Here is a 22,908-nt window from a genome sequence, read left to right on the forward strand (position 1 = left end):
GGCTTTCTACGCCACTGCTGCAGCTTCTAATGCAGTTGGTATTTGGAAAAAGTCTGTGTCCATCAAATCGCCAAAATCCGGAAGAATATTTGGCAGAAAACCCAAAGATCCTTCTGAAAAAAGCAATGGCTTTTTCTCTAGACTTTTTGAAAAGAATGTAAAAATTTCGGATTTTACATACCAACAATCTAATGTTCGAAAGGAGACTAGTTATAAACCTTTCTGGGCGACCAAAGTTGTTCAGCCTAATGAAAAGGGAATAGAAGAAAATATTAACATAAAAACATCAACAGTTGTCGAACACAGCAACGCAATGAGGAATAAAGCTATAGTCTTTGAGAAGGCAACTCTAGGGTCGCCTAAAGTTGTTCTTACTAATAGACCAGAGACGATTGTGGAGAAACAGTGGTCTTCGGTGGATGCGAGTCAGGATAATAACTTGAGGATGCCACCCTTTTATAAGGGAAGTAAAATGCGAATGCCTACGGGCGAGCGGTTGTTTTGGGTGCGTATTTTTAATAATCAGTTTAAAGTCAGTCATCAAATCTGTCTCATCATTTTGTTTGATATAAAAAAAATCTTTGCAAGGAATAAAAAATTGAATTTAATTGTAAACTTCTTTATTTATACTAGCTGACGACGACAAATTGACTTCAAAAGGTAAAGGTACCGAATTATGTTTCGAATCACCAAAGAACAATACCGCTCACTGCTCACACTTAAATAAATACTACCCAAGGGGTTATTAGTATTATTACTATCGTTATTATTATTATTAGCAGAGTATCGTGAAATTTTGAAGAAGAACTAGCGACCATGGAAATTATTATATACAACGCCTTTTTTCTTGAAAATAGAAAAGTTTCAATTGTGTCTAGCCATAATTTGCCTATTTTTAAATAATGATAACATTTGTTTAACTCCGTTACACTTACACAGATCGAACCTGATTATATAAATAATAAATACACTCAAACAATGGATCACAATCTATAAATCGATAACATAACACATTATCCAATCTCATTACGTAGTAACAAATGATTATGTTTGTGTTTACCCACCTTATTTATAAATACATAGGCTGAAGTTATTTTTAATTTTTTATCCGATCGATCACTTCAATGTTTTTCACTTTATTTTATACCACGTCGGTGGCAAATAAACTAGTTTGACAGCCGAAACAGATTGCGCTGTACTGTACCCCTAGTTTAAATTTCATTCGATAGCGTGACGTGTCATTTTGTATGGGATTTTGAGTTTCCAAAACGTCCCGCTTGGCGCTGTTCAAAATCCCATACGAAAATAGACACACAAAAGCGAACGCTCGTCACGCCATCGAATGAAATATACACTAGGGCAGCGGTTCCTAACCTGGGGGTAAAACTGGCATTTTACGGGGGTACCTATCTATAAGAAAAAATATTAATGATTATGGAGGAGGGGTAAAATCGAGTTCCCTAGTTAGTCAAAGGGGTCACAGTACTAAAAAGGTTAGGAACCACTGCACTAGGGGTTCTGCTATGGTCCCATGTTGTCTTACACTTTACAGATTGAATATAATAATCAATGAATCTTTGGTACGAGTAATCTACTTGGTTACGATAGTTTCAAATACGTATTTTTGACATTCATTTGACGTAACGTTCACTTTCCCGTGTCTCGCGCCTCAACCTGTCCATTATAAAAACATTCACCAGAAATATGTGAAATATCCTTGTTTCTTTTCTAACCGGTCTTAACTCCCGTGTAAATGCCTCAACCTGTTTATAAAAACATTCACCATTATGAAATATGCCTATTTATTTCACAGCTCGGTGAAACCCGCCCATCTTCCTTCGGACCAGCGACGTATCAAGACTTCAAGGAGATCCGCTCCCGTTGCCTTTCTGATGGCAGGTTGTTTGAGGACCCTGAGTTCCCGGCTATAGATCGCAGTTTGTACTACAAGGAACGCTTGGACCGTCCTATAACCTGGCTTAGGCCTAGTGTGAGTACATAACACATATGTTTATCTATGAGTATAACACACATACCATCTTCTTTCGGGCCAGCGACGTATCAAGACTTCAAGGAGATCCGCTCCCGCTGCCTTTCTGAAGGCAGGTTGTTTGAGGACCCTGAGTTCCCGGCTATAGATCGCAGTTTGTACTACAAGGAACGCTTGGACCGTCCTATAACCTGGCTTAGGCCTAGTGTGGGTACATAACACATATGTTTATCTATGAGTATAACACACATACCATCTTCTTTCGGGCCAGCGACGTATCAAAACTTCAAGGAGATCCGCTCCTGCCTTTCTGAAGGCAGGTTGTTTGAGGACCCTGAGTTCCCGGCTATAGATCGCAGTTTGTACTACAAGGAACGCTTGGACCGTCCTATAACCTGGCTTAGGCCTAGTGTGAGTACATAACACATATGTTTATCTATGAGTATGCCCCGCCGTCGACTCAGGGACCGAGACAAAAAAAATCACGTTTTACGATTTGCCTAGAAACTTCACGATCTGTCTGATCTTACGATCGACCGCCGAAATATAGAGACAGAAAAGTCCTGTGATTTATATGTCAGTCTCTTTCGTATTCATGAATGAGACACGATGTTTTGCTCACTTCAAATCTCTAAGCGTTGGCTCAAGATCTATTGCTCCCCTATTTCTTCCATGACAATTTAATGTAATGCTTACAGGAAATATGCGACGACCCTCAACTGTTCGTGGAAGGCTACAGCCGATTCGACGTCCAGCAAGGCGAGTTGGGCGACTGCTGGCTTCTAGCTGCTGTTGCCAACCTCACGCTCCACAGAAAGTAAGGAACTAATAAAAATGTATAACGCGAAAACATCATATTTCGAAAGATTACCCCCCCTTTAAAAATCACAAGTATACATTCCGAAGAATTTTTGACTACTTATTTAGTTTTTCAGCTTGCGTTTTTTTTTGGGAACCTTTAAACATATTCTTACCAAATTGCTTCTATACGCTTTTCCAAATGATCAGAAAATTCAAAACATTATGGCAGAAAATCGGCAAATGAATGCACAAAAAGAAAACAACATCGATAGTTACGCTTCATTCGATCTCTTCAGTCCCTTGCTGTATTCGACCTAAATTCAACTTTTGCTAGCCCTTGTATTATATGCAATAATCAATTTTAATGCTTTTTTTTAGATTGTTCTTCCAAGTTGTACCAGATGACCAAAGCTTCGACGAAGAGTATGCCGGTGTCTTCCATTTTCGGTTAGTTTTTATATATCCCGAAGAAAAAGTTTGTATTTCCACATTGAAGGGTATGTCACGTGAAAACGCATACATGCTCATGCATTTTCGACGGAGCGAGTCTCCTATTCAGCTTAAGCAAAAATGCTTTCATATGTCCGATTGTTCTCTGCGGGTCGCATTTCTCAACCGATTCTCGTGAAAATTTGTGATCAGGTTTTTTGACGATTCAGTTCGCGAGGCCTTCATCGAGTCACTAGTAATATATTATATGGTTATACGAGTATTATGCCTGAACTTTCTCTGATCAGATCGGGGAAAACCTGAAGAAAGGCCAGATCAAGAGCACCTTAAACCGGCGAGCGTGTATGAGGAATGTTATGAAAGTGAAGGAAGCGAAAGAGGTATGTCTGGATCGTAGCAAGTGGAAATCCGTGGTCTCTGCCTACCCCTCCGGGAAATAGGCGTGATTATATGTATGTATGTATGTATGCCTGAACTAATGATAATTTAATTTAATATGTATTTTTATTTAAAAGTAGTAAAACTACTCCAAAATGCAAATAAAGAAATAGGCATTACAAAAATAGGCACGACACTCTTGAATCATTATATTTGTTCCCCAGGTTCTGGCAATACGGGCGATGGGTGGACGTAGTCATTGACGACCGGCTACCTACCTACCGTGGCAAACTGGTGTTCCTCCACTCCTCCGAGACCAATGAGTTTTGGAGCGCCTTGCTGGAGAAAGCTTATGCCAAGTGAGTCAGTGTTATAACTGTACCAATACGGGCGCCCAATGTAAATAGTGGGCGCCATCTTTAATTTCTTCGTTTCTTGTCCGATCGCGTTGGAGTTTAAAGTATCACTATACCTCGTTTTTTTAGCATTAGAAAAATCATAGACATAGTATATACAAGTACTTATAGACATGAAACCGAGCGATCAGGGGTAAGATACATATTCTTTTTTTTTTTACACAAAGGGTACATGCTTACAAACAAAATTTATGCATCGCCAAACTGTAACCTGTAAGTTTGTTGGCGATTGAAGCGCTCAATAACGAAAATGAAATCATGCACCTGAACAAAATAATTAGCAGCTTAAACAGTAATCCTTATATATAACATAAAAACTAACATGCACAAATACCTAATAAGTAAATAAATTTTCCTAATGCTCAATTTTCTAAAAGGTATGTTTTTAGTCTCTCTTTAAGGACCGCCTTACTAAACCTAGATTTATCTCTCAACCACCCTATTTCGTTAAACAGCATTCATGTATTGACAGTTTCATGTATGGCAGCATAATCCTTTTTCTCTTTCACTCTTATAAATTCCGGTATTTCGCCATCGCCTCCTTGCTATGATGCCATAACCCGACCATGAAAAAATGCCCGGTCGGTGAAAAAGACAAAGCATGGGACTATTTTCTCTTTCCTCGTATAGGAATCGCAATAAGGGAGGTCCGTAGCTACTCAGTGAGCCGGTCTAATTCCTTGCCATCAAATATGTTGAAGCGTATTAAGGTGGTTCGACTAGGTTACCCAAAGCTTAAACCCCGCTAGATGGCGTCACTTTCGCAAATTTTCAGGTTTAATTTTTTTGTGGAATAGTATTTGGTATCTTCTTAAAAGTATGTTTAGCGCACTCTTTACATAAATATTGAACTATTATAATAAACATTGAATACTTCATTAGTGCAAAAAACACTTTTAAAGTCGACAGAGTGTTTCTGTCATGCTATTTCCTACTATTACTCACACATGCAAACAGTGTTTCCGTGATGCTTGTAGTAGACAATTTCATGCAATGTAAGTATGCTGCAATGGCGCTGCGGTATGTTCGTGGAAATACGTGCAAGAGGATTCGGGTTCGAGACTGGTACGTCAGGGGTACTTTTTTTGTCCTTTTTGTGTTATCTTATGTTTCTTATACCTTTCAATCTTTTTTTTTTTTTTTAATTTATTTTCAAAAAAGTATAACACATTTTAAACTTATACAAGTTTCGCCAAACTTGCGTTTAACGGCGAAATGGTGCACTCATTTTCAATGTTAGTACCTTAATCTAAATTTAATGATTAACTTATATTACTAAGGTTAATACTTTTATATTACATTATCAAAGTGTAAGTTGTAGGTATATATGTTGTTGTTATTCTTTAAGAATTTATTTGTAGTTTTACATGTATGTAAAATGTATGATTTTGGTGCAATAAAGGATATTTATTTATATACAATATTTACCTATCTTATATATTTAGTCATGCGTTGTACCCAATAGCAACTTCTTAATTTTTGATTTAAAGATGTTCGAATTCTTGTCCGATTCCGATATAACCGAAATATATTTCAGTGATATCGGAAACGGCTCTAACGATTTCGATGAAATTTGCTGTAAGGGGTTCGATCTAGCTAGGTCTTATCTCTGTGAAAACGAGCATTTTTGAGTTTTTACTTATGTTTTCTTGGCGAGAAAGTTGCACCATATGTACTGTAAAATACTTTTTAGTACATATGGTGCTACATATACGTTACCGCCCTAGTGCGGTAATTAGTACAATACGTGCATATGTCGAAAATGTAAAGGGCCATAATTATGTACTGTAAAACGTTGTACAATACACGTGCGAAAAGGTAATTCGCAACTCGTGTCGATTAAAACACTTCCTTCGGTCGTGTTTCAATTTATCGCCACTCGTTGCCAATTTCCTACTTTTCGCACTTGTATCGTAATGTACTAATAATAAAGTAGTAATTGTAAAATAAAATTAAAACTTTTTTTATTTTATTTTTTTGATTCAAGTAGGTACAGTGAGTAACAACATTGCATGGCCTTCTAATTATAACTATTATAGAAAACGGGATATTTATCATGTTTATTTATATTATTTATTTCTCGATATTTTGGCCGGTCTTGCAAGACCAGTCGTTGTGGAGATCCCTGGGGAGGCCTATGTCCAGCAGTGGATGTCTTGTTGGTGTAGATGGATTCACACAACAAATGAAATAACATTTTTTCATATTTGTTATCCGTAGTTGTCCCTGTACCTGAAAGAAAAATAATATCATGTAGCACAAAATCTCTAATGTTATAGGAAGAAAGATGATGCAACAATATGGATTCTAATAAAGTTATCATTTACTTACCTAGTAATAATTGTGTTTTTCATTCATATACAAAATTCCATAATTTTCAACCCTAGGAAATGTTTCATTTTACTTTATTGCTGTGAGGATGTCCTGATTTTTTCTGGCTAATGAAGGAAAACATTCAATTTCCAAGATTGCCTCTTTATTTTACACAATACCTGAAAAAACCTAGAGTTAGTGACACATTGACTATTCGGCAACCAAAACAGTAATAATTACATTATATGGGTATTGTTCACTGCTTATTATCCTACCATTACGGAAGAAGTGAGAATTATTTTCTAAAAAGATCGGCACGAGAAAATTACAATTTACAATAAAGGAGTGAAACTGTACCTTACGAAACTTCACCATCATGAATTCCGCTTCATTTGAGTGAATTTTCCTGGATTTTCGCGGACCAGAACACCGATGATTTTTGTAACTTGATTTAGACGTTGCTAACATTTTCAATTTATACAAACGAATTGAAGTCAAAATAAACATGACCCTATGTGTCAGTGTCAACACTGTCAAACACTGTCAACAAAAAATGCACTAAACATGACGGCACTGCAAATCCTGCCAGGTCGGCCAGGCAACGTCGCCAACGTCATAGAGTGGCAACGCCGCACGCAACGTATTTGTACACGACATTTGTGACACACATACGTAAAATTGATGAAAAAATTACGTTGATTTATGTATGATTTCTGTATGAAACAAAATTTTTCTATTAATTTAGCGCAAACGAATATTCGAAAGTAGATAAATGAGCAAATATTTGTGTAGTAATAGTGTGTAGTGCCTTAATTAAAGCAGATTGAATTTTGTATGAAAATCGAACCACCTTAAGCAATTCATATATGGTAAACAATTAATTGTCAAGAAAATAAGACTATCTTTCTCTATCAAAGAGTGTCAGGCCCTTGAGAAAAGTCGTAAATAATCTTGACATGTCTTTTTATTGAAAAACGCTTTAAAAAAATAGTAACTGTTACTTATGAAACCAAAAGTATGTAAATAAATATCCATGCTATATAATTGTTACATATTTGCTGTGACTTATTTATCAAGTGTTTTTCAACAAAAAGATACGTCAAGATCGTTTATCTTTTTTCTAATACCAAACAACGAAGTATACTATAGTGCGACATAAAATAGTAGAAATTAAATAAAATTTTACAAAAAAAAATCCATACTAAATTGTTGCCATGTCAAAAATGTGACAGTTGCGTAGGAAATGGCGCCCTAAATAATTTTGTACTATTTACTACGGACTATACACGAAGAGACTTTTAGTTGACTTTTGTTTTTCAACAAAAAAATTTTACAGGCTACACGGCTCTTACGAAGCCCTAAAAGGCGGCTCAACGTGCGAAGCTATGGAAGACTTCACCGGCGGCGTGACAGAAATGTACGAGATGACGGAACTCCCCCCTAACTTCTACACCATCCTTTTGAAGGCTTATGAGAGAAACTCGCTTATGGGGTGCAGTATTGAGGTAAGAGTTTTGTGTCATATGCCTACATATACAAAATCAGCGGTCTCGCCGAGTCTCATCCATTTTATTGCACACATATTTAGTAAATTCTACCTGATGTTTAAGGTTCCGTACCCGACGGGTAAAAACGGGACTCTATTACTAAGACTCAACTGTCCGCCTGTCTGTCTGTCACCATCAGGCTGTATCCGTGATAGCTATTAGACAGTTTAAATTTTCACAGATGATGTATTTCTGTTGCCGCTACAACAACAAATACTAAAAATTACGGAACCCTCGGTGGGCAAGTCCACTCGCACTTGTCCGGTTTTTTATTTATTGTTCTTGCAATTCATGGTTTTTTTTGTTGGTAAATAAATATATTTTTATTTTATTTTATTTATTTATTTTATCCATACCTAAGTTTTAAGTAACAGTTTTTCAAATGTTTTTCTTACATCCACAGCCGGACCCCCACATCCTGGAAGCCGAGACACCCCAGGGTCTGATCCGCGGCCACGCCTACTCCATCACCCGGGTCAAATATGTCGATATAGAGACCCCGGGCCGCCAGGGCAAGATCCCCCTGCTCCGCATGAGGAACCCCTGGGGCAACGAGGCTGAATGGAACGGACCCTGGAGCGACAAGTATGTAAAATTTAAAATAAAATTTGACAGAAAAATCCATGTAATTCTCGAACATGCTTAGTAAATTTCACCAGAATTGGTTAAGAAACGCGACCTGTAGAAGCAAACAGTCAGACATACGAAAGAATTTTAGCTTAAGCTGAAATGGAAACGCTTCGCTCGCTGAAAATTTACGCGTTTCTGAGAAAAAAACAAATTATGACTAACGAAAATGCGGACAAACAATACGTTATGACTTAAAACATTATGGGAAACAAAAGAGACCTTACATATATCAAAGATAGATATAATTCCGTAAGAGATGGATACAGTCTAAGAAAAAAACGTGCCTCGAAAATCACGAAATTTTGATTCTCGAACAGATGTCGCTAATACTACCTTTGGCCTACTCTCGTATAGAGGGCGTTGACGGTTTCGTTTGTTATTTAACCATTTTAACGCATATCAGTGAAAGAACGACATGGATCAAAATAATAAAAATAATTAATGCTAATAAAAAAAATCATTTATCCATATTTAAATACATTTTATCGTATTTTTATAAATCTTCATTTTTAGTTTTAAAGTGTGTCGATAGATGGCAGTGAATTTACTGTAGTTACAAAATTTACTATGACTGTACCGCTCTATAATATTATATTCTCTTTGCATATATGTATGATAACCCTAATTTATATTTACATTTTTCGTAAGGTCTCCGGAGTGGCGTTACATCCCGGAATCTGAAAAGCAGGAGTTGGGTTTGACTTTCGACGATGACGGCGAGTTCTGGATGTCTTTCAAGGACTTTTGCGACCACTTCTCAAGGTATACACTTTTCAATCTAATTTGAACCTTACACAAACTGAATTAAGTACCGTTTCTTTTGTTTCATTGTTTTCTAAAACAAACGAAAGTCACCCTAATCTTCTATACAACAAGGTTCAAATTAAAAATAGGGAAACTGTATGGTGGTCCTTAGGAGGTAAACCCCTTAGCTATATCCATTTTATGCCAAAATTGCCTTACATCATTTTAGAAAAGAGCTGATACTCTTCAAACTGCTTGATCGATTTCTATCAAACATAGCTAAGAACTACCGCAAGAAAACTCGCTTTCACGTAAAAAAATGGCATCGAAATCTGTCCATCCGTTGGAGAGCCGCGATGCCACAGACAGACAGACAGACATTGGTGTCAAACTGTTGACACCAATGTCTGTCTACTGTTGGGTCTTTCTTAACACTCCCTTCGGTCTTGTTTTAATTTATCGCCACTCGTTGCGAATTTCCTACTTTTCGCACTTGTATCATAATGTACTATATGCCATTCATTATGTATGTTTGATTATGTTAATAAATTAATTGATTACAGAGTGGAGATCTGCAATTTGAACCCTGACTCTCTGGATCCCGAAGAGTGCCCAGAAGGCTGCACCAAGAAATGGGAGATGTCCGTGTTTGAAGGGGAATGGGTCCGAGGTAAGCAGTCAAATAGGGTATCTGACTGTATGTAAAATAAATCATTTTACACCATGCATGAAATAAAGCACCAGAAGATTAATAGAGAAATGTAGACAGCAGTTATTTTTAGACACAATTTCTATTTCAAAACTCGTATAAAACTATAAAGAGTAGGTAATTTGATTGTGACGTCACATGCTATATACTATCATAGAGTAACTTATACTAGAGCGGTACTGTCATAGTAAATTTTGTAACCTCAGTAAATTCACTGCCATCTGTCGACACACTTTAAAACTAAAAATGAAGATTTATAAAAATACGATAGAATGTATTTAAATATAGATAAATGATTTTTTTTTATTTGCATTAATTATTTTTATGATTTTGACCCATGTTCTTTCACTGATACGCGTTAAAATTGTTAAATAACAAACGAAACCGTCAACGCCCTCTATACGAGTGTAGGCCAAAACTAGTAGCGCCCTCTGAACGAGAATCAAATTTTCTTGATTTTCGAGGCACGTTTTTCCCTTAGACTGTATACATCTATTACGGAGTTATATCTATCTTTGCTAGTAGTCAAATACCCTATTAAGGGGCCCCACTGACTATCAGTCCGCCGGACGATACCGGCCTGTCAGTTGTTCAGAACTGTCAAATTTTTGTTCACTGGTGTCCGCACCTCCGTCTCCAGTTTAGTAGGCGCACTAATAAAATATTTTTCTTTTTATACAGGCAAAGGTAGATATAACTCCGTTATAGATGGATACAGTCTAAGGAAAAAACGAGCCTCGAAAATCACGAAAATTTGATTCTCGATCAGAGGGCGCCACTAGTTTTGGCCTACTCTCGTATAGAGGGCGTTGACGGTTTCGTTTGTTATTTATAATTTTAACACATATAATTGAAAGAACATGGGTCAAAATCATATAAAAATAATTAATGCAAATAAAAAAAACATGTATCCATATTTAAATACATTTTAACGTATTTTTATAAATCTTCTTTTTTAGTTTTAAAGTATGTCGATAGATGGCAGTGAATTTACAGCGGTTACAAAATTTACTATGACAGTACCATTCTATCTTATTATATCCTCTTTGATACAGGTGTCACTGCTGGTGGTTGCCGTAATTACTTGGAATCGTTCTGGCGCAACCCCCAGTATACTGTAACTTTGACAGACGTGGATGAAGATGATGATGACAACAAATGTACTGTAAGTATTCATAATAATATGCTAGTTTGTTATAGATTTATTTTTCATAGCAGTTTATTTAATCGTAGTGCGTATTAACTACTATCCGGGTTCATGTACCATAGCATAGAGTAACTAATACTAGAGCGGTACTGTCATAGTAAATTTTGTAACCCCAGTAAATTCACTGCCATCTGTCGACACACTTTAAAACTAAAAATAAATATTTATAAAAATACGATAAAATGTATTTAAATATGGATAAATGATTTTTTTTATTTGCATTAATTATTTTTATGATTTTGACCCATGTTCTTTCACTGATATGCGTTAAAATTATAAATAACAAACGAAACCGTCAACGCCCTCTATACGAGTGTAGGCCAAAACTAGTGGCGCCCTCTGATCGAGAATCAAATTTTCGTGATTTTCGAGGCACGTTTTTTCCTTAGACTGTATCCATCTATTACAAAGTTATATCTATCTTTGACCATAGTAATAAGTCCTAGACATAATGCGTTGTACATGACTGCAATAAACGAATACGAATAGATACATAAACAATTCAAACAGTTATAATTATACTAAATGTAATAGTAATAAATAATAAAATTTAAATTGATTATTTCACAAAAAGATTAAAGAATGATTACAAACAAAACTCTTTATGTATTATTATTTTGATTTTTAACCTATAAAGATATCCATTATACACAAAATCACATCAGAAATAAATAGAAAACCGATCTAACTAAGATGTATGGAACGCGAAGAACACGGCAACAGCAAGCTAAAAAGATATTGTCTAAGTTTAAAGGTGAAAAAAGTTTTGGAGTTACATATGTATTACTAATAAACTTAAAACTAAAATTACATACAGAAGTATAACTCAAACTATAAGCATAAACATATGTATTGGTGGGGGTACATTGTTCCTGCATTTCGTAGCAGAGTAGCGAAAACTGCAACGAAATTCTGCTGTACTGCCGTGTCTCGAGGACAAACAAATCGAATATCTTCTCTCATTGAGCGGGACGATAACTTGTTAAATATAGAAAGGTATTGCGTTTATTGGAAATTTATCACACCGAAAAGTAAGGACGCAAAATGCAATTATCGAACTTTTGTCCAAAACACTTAGCGGTATTTCCGAAAACTAGAATTCTCACATTTTTGGGACCAAAAAGCTTTATACATTGAACTTTATTTTAGAGAGAAACTTAATTTATTTAACTTTTCAGATAATCGTAGCTCTCATGCAAAAGAACCGCCGCTCCCAACGGCACCAGGGTCTCGAGTGCCTGACCATAGGCTTCGCCGTGTACCGCCTGCCCGACTATGGACATGTTCCTAAACCCTTGGACGTCAACTTCTTCAAATACAACGCCTCTGTCGGAAGGTCGCAGGCGTTCATCAACCTGAGAGAGGTTAGCGCTAGGTAAGAACACATTTTGATGCAAGTGCGTAAAGTATATCATTATCTAAGTCCTGCGATTATGGGCACGTGCCTAAACCGTTGGACATCATCTTCTTTGAATATAACGCTTCGATGTGCAGATCACAAGCTTTTACTAATCGTATTTGTACATTAAAAATATCCTGTAGAGTAGAGAAATAACGTTTCTTGAAGTTTTTTAACAGCCTATTCGACGTGGATTAGAGTCGAAAAAAAATAGTTAGACTTCACAAAAAATAAATGTGAATAATTCATAGGTAACTGTCATCAAAGGCGCCGCATAGAATATTTAGTTGAAGATTATCAAAGTGGCATATTACTACTTCAAAGCGGGGACCCGTCTACCCCTTCCCAGAAAAAAGCCTTTAAATGGCTTAGGGCAACCGGTTAACCCCGGGGGAGTGGGATGGTGCTAGTGGCGCTTAGTCGTTTATCGAATAGCTCCAATGATTTGCTTTCCCTTTGAATTGATTACCCGTCCATTTTACTCACCTCTAGGAATGGGTTCCCTTTCGGACTTACCCCTACAAATGAAACGGTATCCCCTTCCTCATTCAAAAAAATATGACACCTGTGCTGTCAACGCGCTAAACACCCACAGTCCTTCACTTAAAACATAAATAAGCAATATTAATCCTATTTTATGAATAGAAATATGAAAATGGCATAAGCGTTACAAGGGATACCCCTTCAGGAGGATAGCGCTTAAGTTGGTTTATTTTTGGTCCAATGTGCATTGCGTCTCATTTTCTCACTAAGCAAAATGTGAGACGCTAATACACATTGGACAAAAAAACTGGGCAGGTGGAATACCATCCTTGGGAACGAGTATCAGACATTCGAAAAGAGAACTGCTTACCCGTATTAAAAAGCGTTTAAAAGCATTTGGCTTTAAAGGGTTTTAGGTAGCAAATCCTTACGAAAAATTCCTTCAAAAACCCTCGAAGGGGATACCGAACCGGTTCCTGCTTCAAAGTCTCCCGTGCGTAAAATCCAAGCTTTAATGCAGCCACTTTCACAACCACAATTTTCAATCTTATCAGATAGTAATAAATCTCATTATCCCTTGTTTCAGATTCAAGCTGCCGCCCGGTACGTACGTCATCGTGCCGTCCACTTTCGAACCAGATGAGGAGGGGGAGTTCCTTGTGCGAGCGTTCTCTGAGAAGAGCAATAACATGGCGTGAGTATTTTTAAAATGAACCTTAATAAATTCTAATAAAGTTTATTATTGCGAGTCATATAAAATAGTGGCGTTTCATACATTAAAAGTCGCCTATATATTTCGAATCATCATGTTTTTTTTTTCAGTGAAAACGACGAAGACGTGGGCATGGGCGACGTTGACGACAGGGTATGTTTAAAATAAAATAATACATGTACATCTAACCTCTACCATATCATACTGAAATAGATGTCATAACACTCATAACGAAAGAAAAAGATACCAGTTTCTAGGGCTGGGATCGAAGCTGCGTCCTCTGCAGTTGCATTTTCCTCGCAATCTCTTAAAGGGTTACAGATGTAGTGCATAAATGTTTTCCATCGTATTTTCTCGGAAACGTACAAACGCGACATGCTATTTCAGTCAATCTCAGTACAAAAAGTACTGAGGTTGACTGAAATAGCATGACAAATACGAACGTTTCCGAGAAAATACGAGAAAATAGGAGAAATATATTTATCACAACTAACGGTTTTGCAGCTTATTTCAAAGTGACATGGTATATTGATTTAAACTAACACGATTTTCACTCATAATTTTAAACTACCACGGGACTTAATCGCGTAAAAAAACGTACGTTTATTTATGGCCTGACGTTTCAAACGTGACGTTACGTTCGTGGTTCGTGGTGGTGGTCGTGGTTCGTTGGATGCAGACCTGTGACCACGAACGTAACGTCACGTTCGAAACGACAGGCCATAAATAAACGTAAGTTTTATTTTTACGCGATTAAGTCACGTGTTAGTTTAAAATTATGACTCGGTTTGTGTATCATTTATGTCAACTGTTTCTCAATCTAGAAAATAAGATGACTAAAAATTCGCTACTGACAAAATAATTAGGTTAATACATAGGCATGAAAATAAAATCCATTACTTTAAATTTTAACGGACATATATTTTATCGAAGCCAGTGAAAATCGTCTAAACCACAATGAATTGACCAGGTGAAGGAAATAGCCCCCAGCCCGGAGCCAGCGGACCCGATCCGAGAATTCTTCAACCGTCTCGCCGGGTCCGACGGAGAGGTGGACTGGCAGGAACTTAAGGAGATCCTCGATTACGCCATGAGAGAAGGTATGTCTTATATTATAGAGATAGCCCTTTACTTAAGGAATTTTGGATATTACGAGTATAGGATCTGGGTGTGGATTTGGTTTTTACGGAAAATGGATCTTAAAGGATTTGAATATTTTAGAAAAAAAGGTGATATCATGCTAGAACCTAACCTAAAATGCTTTGATTCCCACCTCGCAAATTAATATGAAGTTAAAGAAACTAAATGGAGACTAATAGTTTCTAACAAACCAAAAAGTGTTCCTAACGAAATAATAATGCGCATATACGACTGTGTCAACTACAAATATTGTGTTAAAATTTAAACTTAACACATATATATACTACATTATACTATTTATATCAAGTAAGCTTATACATTTATAGCTTAAGAAATTATTGTCTAAGGTTTTATTTGATTATATTAATGATTTTATTTAAAATGCCCATTTTTGAGCTTTCATTGTTTTAACTATTTGCTTATTGTGTCGAGTTAAACGCGCTTACTTGTCGTTCAGTTGGTTTCCGTGGTCAAAGTTATGTAAGTATTTTATTTTAAGAATATTTTATATAAGAAAATATAGATGTTGTTATCTAGAAATCGATTTGTAGCAATCTTCTCTTGATACTAGAGTTTTCTGTAAGTAAATTACGAATCAAACCTACGTCATAACTGATTGTATCGTCTTTTTGAATTCAAGAAATGATTACTACAAATCTTTAGTTACCTATAGTGTTTCTTTACACACACACTTTTTGTTTATTGACATATGATTGGATATTGTAGTAAAAGACTGTTTTTGCTTGAGATTGTTTAGCTTTTTCTTTTCTTTTTGCCAAATATTCTTATATACGCAAAGCATGCTGGGTTTAAGTCACTGTCACTGCACCATATTGTCTTCTGCATTTATTTGCTGCTAAATAATCAGAATCACTTAATTCTTTCGGTTTCGGTCATTTCTATGGCTAAACCTTACTACTAAGATCACGTGTTTCACATAACAGAGCTACGAGTAATAATAATTCCGCCCAGCCGCGTTTGCACGGAGGGCGGTAACGAAAAATAGTATGCCTGTCTCCCTCCCCTTAGCCATCGGTCATAACAACATTATTAATCTATATGGTGTTCCCTTAAACTCAAGTTAACCCTACTGTGTACAAAACGTATTTTTTTATTGCCTCATATTGAAAGTTACACTCTCACTAGCGAAATTTGACAGAGATGGCCATGCGCCAAGGCGCCGCGTACGACGAAGGGGGTGGAGGGGGGATGGCTGGAGGAGGGGGCACCGTCCCCACAAAGCAGAGCTGTCTCGAAGAACTGTTGTGCGCTCTAAACCCCCATCTGTACATAGCTTCCATTCGCACTCATAAACCAACTTATTATGTAGTCGAAGAAAGCTCTTTTTCTGTAGTATTGCGGCCCCAATTCCTTAAACAGTTCCTACATATCTCGCGTTCTCAGTCCAAATGGTGTGCAATAAACTCGAGATAACCCTTTGTAGTTTTTAATGGCCTCATATTAGCCGTTACACTCTCACTAGCGAAATTCGACAGAGATGGCCATGCGCCAAGGCGCCGCGTACGACGGAGGGGGTGGAGGGGGGATCGCTGGAGGGGGCAGGGCTGGAGGAGGGGGCACCGCCCCCACAGAGCAGAGCTGCCTGGAACAGCTGTTGTGCGCTCTCTGCACACCAATCTGCAAGGAAGTCGGCATCGATCTGCAGCAGGTGCAGTCACAGAACCAGGACCAGGTGCACCTGACGCAGCCGCAGGTTAACGGAGGACCAGGTATTGATGTTAGGGACAATGGATAGCAAACTATTTTAATTTAATTTTGATATAAACAACTGCAGCTATAATATCAATAAAATTTTAAGTTTTAAATTTTTTATCTTTTTAATAATCAATTAATTTTATTATTACCCATCAATTAATTGTCAAGATCTTTTATATTTTATCATTCAATTATCAAATGCTTAGTCAATTTAATTTTAATGGATCTATCTTTTATACTTATTTTTTTTTTTTTGCAAATGTTTTGTATGTTTTAATTATGGATCAATGTTAACTGGATTAAATGATAAAAAAAAAAAAAAAAAAAATAGCAACTTTCACTATGCGACCAACCCCGAAATCGCGAAAAAAATTTTGGCTGTTTCATACATTTTGGCTGGTCCATTTTCTATGGGAGTGTAAATGTTCTATTCGCGATTTCGTGGTTGGTCCCATAGTAAATGTTGTTCAGTATAATCCCAAAACCTCCCTGGCAACGGGAATGCACTTATTTTTTAGCCACCCTGTGTATCCCAAAGCTGGCCACAGTCCTCCTCTCATGCATGAGAAGGATTTGGCAAAAGTCCCACGCTGGCATGTATGAGACACATATTCCTTTGAATTTTTTCGTATAGGTATTCGATTTCCTCACGGTGCTTTCCTTATTCAATATTACCGTAAAAGTTAGCTTGATTGCGTTTTCAAATCCTAATTTATTTATTATTATCTTAAAACATTAATAACTTGAGGAAAAATCGATGTTTATCGAAATGATTTAACTATTATGTTCCTTCTTCAAAGATAATTTTATTTAGATTTTTTATAATAATACAGTTTATTTCACAGGACAGAGCCGCGAGCGCTGCATGATATACCATTACTTCACACTTTTATTGAAATGGAGGCACTGTTTATTTTAAAATGTCTATTTTTAATATGTACATATAATGTTTGACTTATTTTATTTTACAGGTATACTTCGAGCTCTATTTGATAATGTTGTGTTATGTAAAATAATACTTTATTCACTTTTGTATAATAACAATTATATTTCGTTAGTAAAGTGTTATTTTACATGTTTCCTGCTTAATGTTGCCACTAACACTACAATGTAGATATCTTCAACAATTATTGAAAATATCTTCATTACCAGCTTTAATGTATAGTTTAAAAACAAAAATGGGCATTTTAAATAATATATTAAGATTAGATAATAAATCCCTCCATTTCCATAAAATTAGTTTTAAGATTATTCGAAAATGTGTGTAAACATTCAAACGACTTCTTTTTAATGATGTTATAAAAAATATGTCATTGAATCTAAGTCACGTAATTAAGAAAAAAGTCACAAAATTTTCGAAATTTTGTGATTTTTACTCAAGTGTACATTTTTTACCTTTTTTCATTTGTAAGAAGGTTGAAAAAGGTGCACTTGACTTGACTGCACTGCGAATAAGGACTTATTAGCTTTTCAAAAGTACCTAGTATAAGTCCTAATTCGCAATATTCAATTTTTTACCTTAATAATGCACATTAAGGTCTAAAATCGCAAGTATTTCAATACATGCATGTTTTCAGAGCTCAAAGGACAAGGATTCTCCAAAGACGTGTGCAGAAGCATGATCGCTATGCTCGACAAGGATAATTCTGGAGGACTTGGCTTTGAGGAGTTCAAGTCGCTTTGGATCGATCTGCGCAACTGGAGGGTAAGTTGTATGTCATTAGAGATCAAAGGACAAGGGTTCTCCAAAGACGTGTGCAGGAGCATGATCGCTATGCTCGACAAAGATTATTCTGCAGGACTTGGCTTCAACGAGTTCAAGTCGCTTTGGATCGATCTGCGCAACTGGAGGGTAAGTTGTACGTTATTAGAGCTCAAAGGACATGTCCAAAGACGTGTGCAGAAGCATGATCGCTATGCTCGACAAGGATTATTCTGCAGGACTTGGCTTCGACGAGTTCAAGTCGCTTTGGATCGATCTGCGCAACTGGAGGGTAAGTTGTACGTTATTAGAGCTCAAAGGACATGTCCAAAGACGTGTGAAGAAGCATGATCGCTATGCTCGACAAGGATTATTCTGCAGGACTTGGCTTCGACGAGTTCAAGTCGCTTTGCGTCGGTCTGCGCAACTGGAGGGTAAGTTGTACGTTATCAGAGCTCAAAACACAAGCCAAACAACCAAAGACGTGTGTAGAAGCATGATCGCTATGCTCGGCGCTTTGGAAAATGGCGTCGCTGCGCAGTTGCGTCAACATTGCGTCGAGGAAGAGTTGACTAGACGCCGACGCTCGGGAGACGCTAGTGTGGAGTGGCCTTTAAATGAATAATTTATATAAAATGTACGTTTGTTTGTACAGGCCGTATTCCGCCTATACGACACAGAAGGCCGTGGCGCCATCCCAGCCTACCATCTCCGCGACGCCATCCACTCGGCCGGCTACACCGTCAACGCACACACACTCAACGTTCTTGCACACAGGTAAACATATGCCGATAGAAAACTGTCAATTTCTATTAGCAGTGTGTTGCGAACGCAACTTTTTATTTATATAAAATATTCCTAGCAGTAGCTAAACGCAGCCGTCGGGCTCGGTTAGTATGCGGAGGCTTTTTTAAAGCACCAGTAGGAGCGCTCCACATAATTTGTATCGCGGCCAATTAGAGGCACCTAAATTTGAACCACCTTTTTACTGTTCAATTTCGCTAAATTACTCTTTCATCAGCCTCCATACCATAACCACCACTTCTACACCTTTTGACCGTTTTGGGCAACTGTACCTTGTAACCAGTACCTATTGAAGATTATATCAGTTTACTTCAAATCGAAGTCTTTTTATTTGAGTCGTCGAGACCTGCGCGGCGGCTACACAGTGATATCGAAGTGTTTTGTAGAACTTACTGAAAAATGCCAGCAGGATTCAGGCTATAGATTCTATAGCACAATATTTAAACGCAGAGTTGTGGGTGAGCTGTTTTAGAGATTTTTTTGCCCGACTCATTAGTTTTTAAACGTTGACGTTTTATTCGCCTTAGGCTTGTAACTTCCCACTTTATAATTTAGTATACTAATCTAGTGTTAGTACTACTTATTTGTTGTTTTTTTTTTTCTTATAGATACGGCGGGCAAGACGGTTACATACAATTTGATGACTTCATAATGTGTTCCGTGCGACTCAAGACCATGATCGGTAAGACTTGTTATATATGTATTTAAATTAGTTGTTTTACTGTTTGACTTAGGAATATTTTAAATGTGGATATATCTAAAGAAAGGGAGAAAAATAGCGAAATTTTCATCAAAATTGGTTTGGCCGGAATATATTTTTCTTAGAAATTTACAAAAAAATATATCAGATATCAGAAATCAGCGACCGATTAATGGGACCGTGCGCGTTGGAGGCATAAATATGTACATTGCCAAAGCAAGTCCTACCATCTACCGTACTAAACGTATCGTACGTTTTCTTGTGCATAGTAGGTTCTGCCATCTTGTGGGCTACATCGGAAGCATATACTTCACATTTACGTCTCGCGCCAAAAATCTGACGGCTATGCTGCCCCCTATAGTTCACGCACGCTCCCTATACCTATTTTTTCTGTAGATAATTAGATTTTTCTCCATGAAAGTTGTGTATGTCTTATATTATTTAATCAATGAATTACTAAGTTGGTATTATTTGATTCTACTGCATGACAGGACCAGGTATATGATAGATACCTACCTAATACCATACCTATTTAATTCATCGAAATATAATAAGTATAAATGTTATTTAAGTTCAATTACAACCTACCCAACCTAGTAGTTCCAATGATGCTGCGAATTATAAAATATTAAGTGGGATTCTGAAAAGTTTTCTTAGACGAGATCTACTAATTAGACTTGAGAATGAAAGATGATAAACCATGCAGTTATATAGTATTTCAATGTCTTTGTTGTTTAGCGTTACTGTCCTTAACCTATTATTATTCGATGCCCTGAATCTCCCATGACCGTATAACTGTAGAGATACTTGTGTATTATATTGTTTTACATGTTGTTATAATAAAAACAGCTAACAACGAACCGGTAGAGAACCTTGAACGGGACTTACAGTGGAACCCGTGAGCCGAAGGATTCCTCGCACAAGGACAAAGAAGTATATTTGTAAATTGTATCTTAATCTAGAACCGAAAATAATAACTCTGTAAGAAGTCTTTAATATTCAATTTTACCTCACAAGCATTAGAATCACTTTGAGATTATTTTTAGCAACAAAAAGCTAATGCAAATAAATATTGCCTTTTTGCAGTTATTATATTTTTGGTTCGTGATATTAATTTGCAATGGATAAAAGCTGCAAGGAATATTTATATGAAATGTTTTATGCAGATTTAGACAGTCAAGTTAAATTTATGTAAAATAACATAAACATCACTATTAAGTCCAGCTAGGACCGATTTTAAGTAGTAAATTAATTATTTTCAGTTGTCTACTTTTTGCATAACACCTTTTTTTGTATTGATTATGGTTCAAATTTGTTCTTATTAAGTAACTTGTAAATAAGTGACATGAAGATTCCTTTTAGCTTTTTGAACTAAAATATTGTTTGCTACAGTGCGACCACCATTTAGAATAGCTACCTATAAAACTATTTATAATACATATTACTTTCAAATTGATGACATACATTATACATGATGTAATATTTTTTAGCAAATACTGTAAGCAAACTATATAAGCACTGCACTGGAACGAAAATGAAAAATACATTTTTGTTTATAAGTTTTATTACTACCCATTTTGTTTTGTATTTTCCTATTTCGTTCCTCATTATAACACTAACTAAATGTCCTACCCCCGCCACTAAGATATATAAAACTTTTTTTTTAATTTACAGAGACGTTCAAGGGCAGATCATCGGGCGGAGACTACGCCACGTTCTCGCTCGACGATTGGCTGAATCGCACAGTTTATTCATAGGAAAATATGCCTTAATACATACTACTTAAGGACCTTTGCAACGGTAACTAAGCTTAAAGAGTACATCGAAATACAGTCCAATTACAATAGGCCGCCATCTTGTAAAATGCCGTCCTTGCCGAAAACCTAGAAAACGACTACCATGATGACTGGAGAGAAGAAAATGGGCTAAAGACGCTAAAGTATACTTAATAAATTATATAGAATATTCCATTGTTATTGTCAAATCGAGATGTTAAGCTCAACCCTGTAACATTACTGTGTACTCTTTAAGATACATATTATTACATACGAGTAATTCTTCCAATACCTCAATGTTATTACGATAATGTTCAAACATTTTACAAATGTAGATATCTCTATAGCATCACTTTCAAATAACCAAACATATAATAACCAATATATAAATATATGTAGCATATACCTATGCTGAATTGCTAATGCCTTAAAGTAATTTTAACTTTATTAATTATGTATTTTTAAAACATGTGATGCTATAGTTATATAAGTGATGACATAAACCAACTAAAATGAATATGTTTAAATTAAACAATATACTAATTAAGCTTTAATCGGTGATAATCTCAGTCACAAATAACTTTCATAATCTTGATGTACTTCTGTATTTTATTTTATTTCTTCACTTTTCAAAATTTCATGTAACATTTTAAAAGTAACTTAATTTTAACCCTTAAATGCATAATGATGTATATATGCATCGTATATTTGATGGTCCGTGGCTCAATATGCAGCTATCCAAAATATTATTCCCTCAATCTATACAACATGACACATCTATTTCAATTTATTAAAAAGTTATACAAAAAATCATGCATTTAAGGGTTAATACTTTAATATTTAACTTGATTTTAAAGTTTCTGTATTAGTAACTGCAATTTTTTTTTCGTACGTGTTTTTTAAAATGATGTAACAAGTTAGAACTTAATCCGTCGCTATATATGTAGATAGATATGAGATTTACAGAGATAATATAACTACTTTTATAACAACATATAAACAAACAATCAGTATTTTTTCTCCACCGATGTCCATTCCAGATAATTAGGTATATTTTTCGTCAAGCGCTGTGCGATCAGCTACGTATCACTCATGATTATTTTTATTTCAATATTTATTGTTGTTGCACCATTATGACATTTTCAATGCATTTTATTGATTTTATTTTGTATTTGTCAATTTTTATTTTGAATGTAAAACTTCAGATCTGAATAAAGTATGTTTTTTATTCACTACGCTTTGTTTCATTTATATTCCTAGGCGCTTTTCGTTATATACGGGTTTTCCCGTGT

The 22,908-nt window shown here is 36.1% G+C and overlaps 1 protein-coding gene across 1 annotated transcript in view; it reads left to right on the plus strand.

Annotated features, from left to right (window-relative positions):
• LOC134751841 (calpain-B) overlaps positions 1 to 21,754 on the plus strand; it is a 37,041-nt gene extending 15,287 nt beyond the window's left edge. Inside the window, exons 3-19 of the mRNA XM_063687345.1 lie at positions 1,814 to 1,990; positions 2,689 to 2,807; positions 3,170 to 3,238; positions 3,844 to 3,978; positions 7,685 to 7,853; positions 8,299 to 8,480; positions 9,174 to 9,287; positions 9,833 to 9,939; positions 11,034 to 11,143; positions 12,364 to 12,560; positions 13,654 to 13,761; positions 13,890 to 13,932; positions 14,750 to 14,879; positions 18,213 to 18,340; positions 18,993 to 19,114; positions 19,750 to 19,823; positions 21,516 to 21,754. Of these exons, the coding sequence (XP_063543415.1) occupies positions 1,814 to 1,990; positions 2,689 to 2,807; positions 3,170 to 3,238; positions 3,844 to 3,978; positions 7,685 to 7,853; positions 8,299 to 8,480; positions 9,174 to 9,287; positions 9,833 to 9,939; positions 11,034 to 11,143; positions 12,364 to 12,560; positions 13,654 to 13,761; positions 13,890 to 13,932; positions 14,750 to 14,879; positions 18,213 to 18,340; positions 18,993 to 19,114; positions 19,750 to 19,823; positions 21,516 to 21,598 (2,067 nt within the window). The 3' untranslated portion in view covers positions 21,599 to 21,754. The remainder of the gene's footprint in view (positions 1 to 1,813; positions 1,991 to 2,688; positions 2,808 to 3,169; positions 3,239 to 3,843; positions 3,979 to 7,684; positions 7,854 to 8,298; positions 8,481 to 9,173; positions 9,288 to 9,832; positions 9,940 to 11,033; positions 11,144 to 12,363; positions 12,561 to 13,653; positions 13,762 to 13,889; positions 13,933 to 14,749; positions 14,880 to 18,212; positions 18,341 to 18,992; positions 19,115 to 19,749; positions 19,824 to 21,515) is intronic.
• The last annotated feature ends 1,154 nt before the right edge of the window (positions 21,755 to 22,908 follow it).

Source organism: Cydia strobilella, chromosome 23 (genome assembly GCF_947568885.1).
Source record: "Cydia strobilella chromosome 23, ilCydStro3.1, whole genome shotgun sequence".
Taxonomy (NCBI): Eukaryota; Metazoa; Arthropoda; class Insecta; order Lepidoptera; family Tortricidae; genus Cydia; species Cydia strobilella.